General features: G+C 45.7%; 1 protein-coding gene across 1 annotated transcript in view; it reads left to right on the forward strand.

Annotated features, from left to right (window-relative positions):
- LIAS (lipoic acid synthetase) overlaps positions 1–11,565 on the forward strand; it is an 18,077-nt gene continuing 6,512 nt past the window's right edge. The window contains exons 1-7 of the mRNA XM_087724819.1: positions 1–182; positions 2,648–2,814; positions 4,754–4,847; positions 5,797–5,877; positions 7,086–7,242; positions 9,548–9,605; positions 9,725–9,853. Of these exons, the coding sequence (XP_087580945.1) occupies positions 102–182; positions 2,648–2,814; positions 4,754–4,847; positions 5,797–5,877; positions 7,086–7,242; positions 9,548–9,605; positions 9,725–9,853 (767 nt within the window). The 5' untranslated portion in view covers positions 1–101. The remainder of the gene's footprint in view (positions 183–2,647; positions 2,815–4,753; positions 4,848–5,796; positions 5,878–7,085; positions 7,243–9,547; positions 9,606–9,724; positions 9,854–11,565) is intronic.

An 11,565-nucleotide genomic window follows, 5' to 3' on the forward strand; every position in this document is an offset into this window, starting at 1 on the left:
GGAAAGGGGAAACTAGCCGAGCGCCGAGGTTGCCCATCGAGGGACTTCGGCCCCGGGGACGGTGTCGGTGGAGCGGCGGCCGGGCTGGGAGGACAACCGACATGTGGCTGCTCGGTAGCGGGCTCGCTTGCGCTGCCCTCGCCCCGAGGAGCCTCACGAGGCTTGTCGCGGAGGGCAAACCGGTGAGAGGCCGTTCTGTTTGCCCCGTTTCCCCCGTTTCGAGGCTGCTGCCCCGGTATCCTTGGCCGCACAACGTCCCTGCGAGGTAGGAAGAGCCGTCCGGTCGCCCTTGGCGGAAATCCAGCACCGAGGAGGCGACCTGGGTTGATCTGGAAAGCGTAATCGCATCTAATCTGGATTACAGGTGGATGGGGCACCACCAGGAGATCCCAGGGCAGGGGAAAACGCTCCAAGCAGGCATTTGCAAGCTAAGTACAGGTAGTCTTTGACCTATGACCACAATTGAGCCCAACCTTTCCGTTGTCGAGTGGATTTTGCCCCGTTTTGCCACTTTTCCTCGCCGCGGTTGTTAAGTGAATCACTGCAGTTGATGTTAGCAACCCAGTTGCTAAGTGAACCTACCCATGGACTTTGCTTGCAAGTAGGTCGCAAAAGGTGATCACATGACCTTGGGACACCACAGTGGTCATAAATATAAACCAGCCTCCGAATGTTGATCACGTGGTCGGGAGGATGTTGCAAAGGTCGTAAGTGTGAAACCCAGCCACAGTTTTTCAGGACCATTGTAACTCTGAATGGTCACTAAATGAACTATCGTAAGTCGAGGACTATCTGTTGTCACGCTGACACGCTGCTAGGAAAAGAAGAAATATTTTTGGTATAACTAGCAGTGGGATCAATTCTAATTATTTGAGGGAAGCTTTTCAAGCTAATTTTCTTCTTAAACCTACTGTGTTGAAAAAGGCTATACAGGTAGTCCTCGACTTAACAACAGTTTGTTTAGTGACCGCTCAAAGTTGTCACTGAAAAAAGTTGTTATTGTTCTGACCCGGCCTTCGCAGAAGCAAGAAACGGACTCCCCGCAAAGAAAACCCCCTCTTTACTTACAAACTTGGGAATTAGCTGCATTCACCCACAGAAAGTCCAGGCAAGAAGTTAACTGAATCAATAGTCCTTAGCAGCTCGTTATCATAATTCAAGGTTGTGAGCTCCCAGCCAGGAGGCTGCAAATTAAGCCAGTTCAAACAGAGAAAGAGATAAACCTCAGTCTGGCAAGCAGTCTTTGATGCACGAAACACAATGAGCAAAATCTCCAGAAATACGAGCTGTTGTCTCCTACGACCACCACTCCTCTTTCCTTCTATTTATTCCCCAGCCAGGGAGGGGCCATTCAGCGTCCACCTTTGCTTTGCTTCCCGAGTCGGCTCCTTGTCCTCTGTTATTCACAGAGGGACACGGTGGCTCAGTGGCTAAGACGCTGAGCTGGTCGATCAGAAAGGTCAGCAGTTTGGCGGTTTGAATCCCTCGCGCTGTGTAGCAGAGGGAGCTCCCATTACTTCTGCCAACCTAGCAGTTTGAAAGCATATAAAAAGGCAAGTGGAAAAACAGCATCATTTTGGTAGGAAGGTAACAGCGTTCCATGCGCTTTTGGGGAACGAAGCTTCCCCAGGATCCAGAACTGGCTCAAGTTCCTCCCCAACCTCCTCATCGTGCGAGTCTGCTGCCAGCCATGTTGTGGCCAACTGGTGGGCCACATCACTTATAACCACTGCAGCATCCCCATGATCATGCGATTTATACTCAGGTGCCGGACAACTGGTTCATATTTATGATGGTTGCAGTGTCCCTGGGTTGTGTGATCCCCTTTTGCGGCCTTCTGACAAGCCGAGTCAAGGGGGAAGCTGGGTCCGCTTCACAATGGTGTTACTACTTCAACAAGTATAGTGATTCGCTTAACTAAAGTGGCAAGAAAAATTGTAAGGTGGGGCAGAGATCACTTAACCCTTTATTGCTCCAACTTTCCCCCCAACCGCTCCCACGTTTCTGGCAAGTGCCAGAGCAAAGTGATCACACGCACGCACCACTCCAGCAGCCTCTGGCTGGAAGTAATCCAGCACAGCGCTGGGAGCACAACATCCAATGGGCCAAGGGAATAAGCCAATGAGTCCAGGAAGCACAGGAACAAGGCGGTTAATCCAGGAAGCAAGAAATAAAGCAAGAAATCCAGGATATGTTCAGTGTTGGCAACCTCCATGAATTCAGCTTTTGTTCCCAACAAATGCCCCCCTCCCCACAGCATCTCCCCAGGTGTGCCTTGTGAAGAGGGGACAGGTGCTCTCCTCCTGAGTAGCTGAGTTAGTCTGCGCTGTTCTCGCCTTCTCTACACTCTCGGTGCTCTTGGATCAGGAGGAGGTGATTCTTGCTCATCGCCTGAGCTCCGTCTCTCATGTTCATGTTTGATCTCCATCGGCTCCAGTTCCAGCTCGTGTTCCTCCTCGGATTCAGGCTCCGACGGGGGCATAACAACAACTGTTTCACTCAGCAACATATCTTTCGGGATCAATTGTGGTCATAAGTCGAGGATTACCTGTATATTACATTTGCAAAGCAATTATATATATTATATCATACATACATACATACATACATACATACATACATACATACATCTATTCCTCTCCCCCAGGTGTTTGGAAACCAGCTGAGGACTTCAAGCTCGAATTCGCTGCCAGAAGCCCAGATGGGACATTTTCAAGAGGGACCCAATTTGAAAGATTTCATATCTGGGGAACTTTCGGACAAAGCCAAGTGGGCGGAATACAAAGGCAATTTAAAGCGTCAAAAAGGAGAAAGGTACAGAGAAATATTCAGCCTCGTTTCTTGTAATCCATTCAAACGCACCTTAGCCTGTTGGGGTTTCATCTTTTGGCTCAGAGATGGGGGAAATGATGGTCCTTTTATGACTTGTGGGCTTCTGGGAGTTGAAGTCCACAAGTCATAGAGGGGCCGTCATTCCCCGATTCTCTTTTAGCAGAATGAAATAAAACCTTCCTCCTCCTCTCCTTTCTTCCTTTCTTTTTCTTCTTTCTTTTTCTTTCTTCTTTTTTGTGTATGTATGTATGTATGTTCCAGCATAACTCTGGAATGCCTTGAGCAATTTCCACCAAACTTGGTACACAGATGATTTACTCTCTGGAAACAAATAGTGCGCGCCCCCCCCCTCCCATCGCTCTCCCCATTTGTTTCCAGAGGGTAAGTCATCTGTGTACCAAGTTTGGTGATAATCCTCCCCCCCTCCCAGGTGTCTGTGTCTATGTGTTCCAGCATAACTCTGGAATGCCTGGGCTGTTAAGGAGAGAGAGTGTGGCATCCTAGAATGGCAATCGTTTGTGATGCCATGGGAGAAAGAAGGAGGAGCCTAGGCTGTTAAGGAGAGCGAGTGCAGTGTCCTAGAGCGGCAATTTTTTGTGATGTCAGTTCCTTCACAGCTTCCTCTGGAAAGCCAGCCGTGACGTCCGCTTTCTAATGGACCAACGGGGAAGCGCCGGATGGATTTGGGGCAAGGTGCCAGGATCGTAAACAGGGCAAGAAAGAGGAGCGCATGTGAGGGGGAAGAGAGAGGGCAGGGATGATGGGCATGGGAATAGGAAGAAGAAAGCCCCCCCCCCCCCAAATGGCTCCCTGTCAGACAAATGCTTCAGCGTGTAAGAATACCTGGGCAACGCCGAGTTATCAGCTAGTAAATAATAAAATGGTGCCATTGGATGGGTGTCATAAACCTGTAGAAGCCTTAAGAAATCTATCACGTATTTTGCATTCTTCTCTGTTGTTTTGTTGTCTTCGGCTTACAACAGTTTATTTCGTGAACATTTGAAGTTACAATGAAATAGGAAAAAAAGTGACACAAGCGCAGTGGTGGGTTTCAAATTTTTTCCGAACCTACTCTGTGGGTGTGGCCTCCTTTGTGGGAGTGGCTTGCCAGCCATGTGACCTGGTGGGAGTGGCTTGCCGGACATGTATTCTCTCTCTCTCTCTCTCTCTCTCTTTCCTTCCTTTTGTCTCTCTGTCCCTTTTTCCTTTTTTTCTTTCATCTCTCACTTTTTCTTTCTTTTTTCTTTTTTTCTTTCTCTTTCTCTCTCTGTGTGAGTCTGTGTGTGTGTGTGTGTGTGTCAGTGGTCAGTGGTGGGTTTCAAAATTTTTTGGACCCTCTTCTGTAGGTGTGGCCTGCTTTCTGGTGGAACCTCTTCTAACCGGTTCGGTAGATTTGACGAACCGGTTCTACCGAACTGGTGCGAACTGGTAGGAACCCACCTCTGCACAAGCGTTTTTTACCCTTACAAGTATTGCAGCTGCCCAAGGGCCACGTGGGTGAGCAAAATTCAGATAGTTGACTCATACTTACGACGGTTTTAGCGTCCCAGGTTCATATAACAATCTTTTTGTGACCTCCTAACAAGAGAAGCCAAACTTAACAACTGCAGTGATTCACTTAACCGTGGCAGGAAAGGTTGTAAAATGGGACAAAAAAAAAACTTACCAACTGTCTCACTTAACAATAGAAATTTTGTCTCAATTGAGGACTACCTATATAAAAAAAAAATCAGCCAAAAAAAACCCCCGCATAAAATTTCACATCATTCCTGGATGGATTTGTTTGAAGTGTAATTAAAGAAGAATTTGAGAATGTGAACAGTGGACTTACAAAACAGGATTGATACAGAAAGACAAAAAAATAATAATAATTCTAAAACAGAGATAATTGGTGAACTAAAATAAGCTTTTTATTTTTTAGGTTACGGCTCCCTCCCTGGTTGAAAACCGAGATCCCCGTTGGGAAAAACTATAATAAACTGAAGAACACGTTGCGCCATTTAAATCTACATACGGTAAGTATCGTGTCAGTACCAACACTTGTTCCGGAAATTTTTTATTTTTCTCCTCTTTTTCTTTCTATATAAAGGAGATGTGATTGGGCCGAATGTGAAGGAGATAACACAACCGCAGTAGCTTTTTCAGACACTTAAGCCAAAAATCCATTTTAAATCCTTCCTGAAAAGTTTCCCTTAAATTTCCAGTTTAGGTTTAACTTCTTTTTTTTTAATTCAAGGTTTTCTATTTTTTAATATAAATTGTACATATTATAGAAACGAAGCATTTCTGGGTCTTTTACGTCCTTTCATTTACGTAGTCCATTTTACACCATCGTTTTGTTTTCCCTTTCAGCCAAATTATTCTCTTCCATTATTTTCCATCTTTATAGTTATTTTTTTCTTAATACCTAAGCAATATCTTCCGTTTTAACCTTCAAAGTTACAACAGATTTTCATTTCTTTTTTTTTTCCAAAAGTTTTCTTTTAAAACAAACATTTCATCATTCCTCAATCAGTGAGATATCTGAGTACAATTTTTTGTGTGTGTCAAAATATTTCTAGTTTACCACCAAATTCTTGTCTAGCCTAATGTATACCCCTCCCTCCCTCCCCCCTCCCCCCCCAACCCCCCTCTTCCTCCCCCCCCCCCGACTTCCCAGAACCCGTACACGGTATGGATTTTTAACAAACACAGTCTAAAATCTATTGAGAAAAAAGAAATAAAGAAATTAATGACATCTCTACATTGATCTTAGCTTCTTCAGATTTTCATTTCTTATTTTCTCCTTTGGTTATGTTGCTATAAACCAGTGGTTCCCAAACTTGGCAACTTTAAGACTTGTGGACTTCAACTCTTGAGCTGGCTGGAGAATTCTGGGAGTCGAAGTCCACAAGTCTTAAAGTTGCCAAGTTTGGGAATCACTGCTATAAACAACAGATATCTTCTAATTCTATTTATACATAGGTGTGTGAGGAGGCCAGGTGTCCAAACATTGGAGAATGCTGGGGGGGAGGAGAATATGCTACCGCTACAGCCACTATCATGGTAAGTTCATCTGGTGGGCCCCAACATTAAGGAATAGATCCAGAAAGACCCAGATTTAAACCATAGAGTCGCCCTTTCCATATTATTGCATAAACGCAGGGAGTGTCAAAATTAGCAGAATGGCAGGAACCTTGCAAAGCAACCCAAGCACTTTAGTATATGGGTCAACTTGACAGTTCAGACGGGGGAGTCCTCCTTGGGATGTTCCATCGGCCGCTCCCAGAAGGGGCCCTTTGTTGAGCTGTGGGGTCCTTGATGCTCTCTGACGTGGGCTGTTTCCTTGCAGATGTTTCCTGACCCAAACAAGATGACATCCTCTGTACTGATGATGTTACCTAGTTGGGTCATGGAATGTCTGCAAGAAAGCCACAGCGATCAGGGAGCAGCAATGACCCCACAGTCCTCCTCCTCCTCCTCCCCACAAACCCCACTCCCTTCTAGCACTGATGATGTTACCTAGTTGGGTAATGAAACGCCTGCAAGAAAAGCACCAAGCTCAGAGAGAACTAAGGACCCCATAGTCTTCCTCCTCCTCCTCTCCACAAACCCCACTCCCTCTTAGCACTGATGAGGTTATCTAGTTGGGCTGTGAAATGTCTGCAAGAAAGCCACAGCAATCAGAGAGCACCAATGACCCCACAGTCCTCCTCCTCCTTCTCTCCACAAACCCCACTCTCTTCTAGCACTGATGATACTACCTAGTTGGATAATGAAACGTCTGCAAGAAAGCCACCAAGCTCAGAGAGCACCAAGGACCCCAGAGTTGTCCTCCTCCTCCTCCTCCTCTTCCTCCTCCTCCTCCTATCCACAAACCCCACTCCCTCTTAACACTGATGAAGTTACCTAGTTGGGTCGTGAAATCTGCAAGAAAGCCACCTAGCTCACAGAGTTGTTCTCCTCCTCCTCCAACTCCAAATTCTTCTAGCACTGATTATGTTACCTAGTCGGGTAACAAAACGTCTACAAGACAGTAACCAAGTTCAGGGAGCACCAAGCCCCATCTTGCCCATTTTGATGGTCCCCACTACCAAATTTACCGCTTTCCCATTCTTGAATCCAGAGACTGATACCTCTGGTCTCCATGCCATCCGGCATGGAGGTATTTCATCGTTCGCAGTCGGACACGCAGGCAGTTCAAATAATTTTGAAAAAAAATGGGGGGTTTTTTAGATGGGAAAAAAAACCCTCGTCTTTTTTTTTAATTTTAGCTAATGGGGGACACCTGTACGAGGGGCTGTCGCTTCTGCTCGGTGAAGACATCACGAAACCCTCCCCCGTTGGACCCCGAGGAACCGTATAACACGGCAAAAGCAATTGCAGAATGGGGACTGGATTATGTCGTGTTGACCTCTGTGGACAGGGATGGTATGTTGTGTTACTTGGCCGGCGAGAAAACAAAATAATAATAATATGCCAATTTACAACCATAATCGAGCCCAGGATTGCTCTGGCTAAGCAAGACATTTGTTAAGAGAATTTTCCCCAGTTTACGACAGATGTAAACTTAAAACATCTTCCTTGCCACCGTTGTTAAGTGAATCATTGCCACGGTTACGTCAGCCACACGGTTGTTAAGTGAATCTGGCTTCCCCATTGACTTTGCTTGTCGGAAGGTGGCAAAAGAGGATCGCATGACACCCCCCTCCTCCCCCCCGGGACACTACGACCGTCATAAATACAAGTCAGTTGCCAGGTTGTTTGAATTTTGATCACATGTCCATGGGGATGCTGGAAGCGTCGTAAGTGTGAAAAACGGTCACAGCTCACTTTTTAGTGCCGTTGTCACTTCGAAAAATGAACGGTGTTAAATCAAGGACCACCTGTATACAAAAATCTCAAAAGGTGAAAAAAAATGCAGGTAATTAATGTTTTCCCTCAAGTGACAGGTATTTCTGTGTCTTTTAGGCAACATGAGTAATTTTGGGATATCTTCAGTGGATTTCTCCAATTTTCCATTTATTCCTTTGCTGTTTTAATTTTCCCTATTTCTAGAAATAAGCAATAGCAATAGCAATAGCAGTTAGACTTATATACCGCTTCATAGGGCTTTCAGCTCTCTCTAAGCAGTTTACAGAGTCAGCATATCGCCCCCCACAGTCCGGGTCCTCATTTCACCCACCTCGGAAGGATGGAAGGCTGAGTCAACCTTGAGCCGGTGAGATTAGAACCGCTGAACTGCAGATAACAGTCAGCTGAAGTGGCCTTCAGTACTGCACCCTAACCACTGCGCCACCTCGGCTCCATAAGTCCATAAACACATGCAAAAAAGAAAAGGGAGTCTTTTGTTAGAGAACATCTGTTGTGGCATTTTTGGGCTGTTTTTAGGCTGTTTTGGGGCCATTTTTCGGAATATTTTCCAGGCCATTTCAAGGCTGTTTTTAGGCCATTTTTTGGCACGGTTTGAGACAGTTTTTTTACTCAAAAAATGACCAAAAAGGTTCATCATCACTGCCCTATTTCTTCTTCCCAAAAAATATCTCACAAATTCCCCTTCCCCAATGATTAACATTTTAAATTCCCAATATTAGATTACATTCAAAATTAATAATATTATTGAACTGTCTCCTTTCACATTCCCATCCCCTGATCTACCTTCTTATATATATTTACTAATATTTACCTTATTATGCCTTTCTTCTGTTGACCTTTTCCTGATTATCCATCCATCCGTCTTGACAGTTCAGAGTTGAAAAGGGGTAACCATAATAACAGGAAAGGAAAGGAAGAGGGGAGGGGAGGAGAAGAGAGGAAAGGGGAAAGAAGGAAGAAAGAGGAAAGGAGAGGAAGGAGGGAAGGGATAGAAAGAGAAGGAGAGAGGGTAGGAAGAGGAGGAGAGGAGGAGAGAAGAGGAAAAAGGAGAGAAGTAAGAAAGAGGAAAGGAGAGGAAGGAGGGAAGAGATAGAAAGAGAAGGAGAGAGGAAAGGAAAGGAAGGAGGGAAGGAATAAAAAGAGAAGGAGAGAGGATAGGAAGAGGAGAAGAGAGAAAAGGAAAAAAGAGAGAAGTAAGAAAGAGGAAAGGAGAGGAAGGAGGGAAGAGGTAGAAAGAGAAGGAGAGAGGGCAGGAGGAGGAAGGGGAAGAGAGGAGTAGGGGAGAGGCAAGGGAAGGGAAAGGAGAGGAGGAAGGAAGGGAGAAGGGAGGGAGGTTGAAAAGAAAAAAAATAGGGTGGTGATAACCATAATAACAGGAAAGAAAAGGAAGAGGGGAGGAGAGGAGAAGAGAGGAAAAAAGAGAGGAAGGAGGGAAGGGATAAAAAGAGAAGGAGAGAGGATAGGAAGAGGAGGAGAGGAGGAGAGAAGAGGAAAAAGGAGAGAAGTAAGAAAGAGGAAAGGAGAGGAAGGAGGGAAGAGGTAGAAAGAGAAGGAGAGAGGGCAGGAGAAGAAAGAGGAAGAGAGGAGTAGGGGAGAGGCAAGGGAAGGGAAAGGAGAGGAGGAAGGAAGGGAGAAGGGAGGGAGGTTGAAAAGAAAAAAAAATAGGGTGGTGATAATGCCAAATAGATGTATGGGATGGTAAGGAAAGCAATCCAGAATGTATATTTTAACCTTTTATATGGAAAAGCAAATATGTAAAAGTGATAAAGATAAATAGGAATAATAACTATGTGAATGTACACCTGTAACTATATATAAGGGCATAAAAATAAAAATAAACTTTCTAAAACAAACTTTGCAGATCTTTCCGATGGAGGCGCAGAACATTTTGCCAAGACCGTCTCCCACTTAAAAGAAAGGTAGGGGGGGAAACACGGATACGCCGAAGGCAAAAACCTTTCTCTGTTTTTGAAAAGAGATTCCCTGAAGAGGTTTTCTTGACTCTTGTGCAAGTTTACACACCTTCCTTGTGTTGCAGGAATCCCAACATTCTGGTTGAATGCTTGACGCCGGACTTCCGAGGGGATCTCGGCGCGGTGGAGAAAGTGGCTTCATCTGGATTAGATGTCTATGCCCACAATGTGGAGACCGTTCCTGAATTGCAGAGGTGATCTTTCAGCCAGAGAATGCCCTCGTTCCAAGGGACATTGGTTTTGTTTTTTCTTAATATATTTTTAATTTATATATAAGTACTAGCTGGGTAGAAGGGAAGCGGTGGCTCAGTGGCTAAGATGCTGAGCTTGTCGATCAGAAATTTCGGCGGTTCGAATCCCCAGCGCCGCGTAACGGAGTGAGCTCCCTTGGCTTGTCCCAGCTTCCGCCAACCTAGCAGTTCGAAAGCACGTAAAAAATGCAAGTAGAAAAATAGGAACCACCTTTGGTGGGAAGGTAACAGCGTTCCATGCGCCTTCGGTGTTGAGTCATGCCGGCCACATGATCACAGAGACGTCTTCGGACAGCGCTGGCTCTTCGGCTTTGAAACAGAGATGAGCACCGCCCCCTAGGGTCAGGAATGACTAGCATATGTGCAAGGGGAACCTTTACACCTTTACCTTATAAGCTGGATACCCATGCTTCGCGACGAAACTATTGGATTGGGCAATGCAAGAAAAATCCGGTTCAATCCATTGGCTCAGTGGTGGTCGCACCACTGCGATAGAAACGCATAAGGGAATATCGCTCCCGCCGCCTAGAGTCCGGAAGCAGTTCCATAAGTGGAAGGCGTAGACATTTGGGTGAGGGACCGATGTTTAGTACTGTAAGGAGCTCCTGACTGAAGGAGTGGAATGTCTGCCAGTTTGAACTGAGGTAACGGAATGTGAGGCAACTGGCAGTTGGATCAGAGTTCTTTTCGGGTGGGGAGGGGGAGTAGAACTCCTTAGCATCAGAGCATGTTAATTACTGTATAAGAAATATGAATGATCTGATGGTCATTTCGAAAAATCCTTTCTTAGCGAGCACCTAGAAGCCAAGAGGCTCTGCCTCCCCCCTCCTCTCTCTCTCTCTCTCTCTCTCCTTCTCCCTTTCTCCCTCTCTCTTCCCCCTCGGAGCTCTCAGATTGCCTTGATTCTGACCCCAACTCCCAACCCCAACTTTGGCTGTTGGCGGGACGGGTGGTCAACAGACCACAACAGCACTTACAATGAGGACCCATCGAAAGTCTTACAACATAATCACATTGCAATGAGGGTCCGTCGGACAAGCAATCAAAAGAGGACGGCTTGAGGACAATTGACCCCAATTCACCGTCCAGCATTTTATTACTTTAAAGATTCTGCCAACTTGTCGTAGCAACAGCGGCAGTTTCCCATTCCTTTAACCTCAACGTTACAACAGAGTTATATTTACATCCACTTTAAGCGCATACTTCCTCTTTCCCCATGACATCTTGCCAGCAAAGCAACTGCCAGCGCTGCAGACCACAATTTTGACATACTTAAAGGTCAGAATTTTGGCACATAGAATAGTATTGATTTTATTTCAGTCCTTAATATGCATGATAACCACCACCACCTCCTCCTCTTCCTCCTCCTCCTCCTCCTCCTCCTCCTCCTCCTCCTCCTCCTCCTCCTCCTCCTCCTCCTCCTTCCAGCAGCACCATCTTGTTTTTCGGTTCTGCGCCTGCGCAGAACAATTTTCATTGCAAACATTTATCCCACCCTCCATTTTTTAAAGTTTTGCACATGCGCAAACCTTTTCATTTGCAAATGTGTTTGCGTGTGGAGCATTTTAATTTTTTTTGCACCCACCGAACCGCCAGTAATACCAGCAGCAACCCACCCCGGGCTCCAAAATATAGGATGCAGCTTAGTTTTTTGG

Source organism: Thamnophis sirtalis, unplaced genomic scaffold (assembly GCF_051295495.1).
Source record: "Thamnophis sirtalis isolate CommonGarterSnake01/CBP01778 unplaced genomic scaffold, rThaSir2_p1.2 scaffold_10, whole genome shotgun sequence".
In the NCBI taxonomy this organism is placed as follows: Eukaryota; Metazoa; Chordata; class Lepidosauria; order Squamata; family Natricidae; genus Thamnophis; species Thamnophis sirtalis.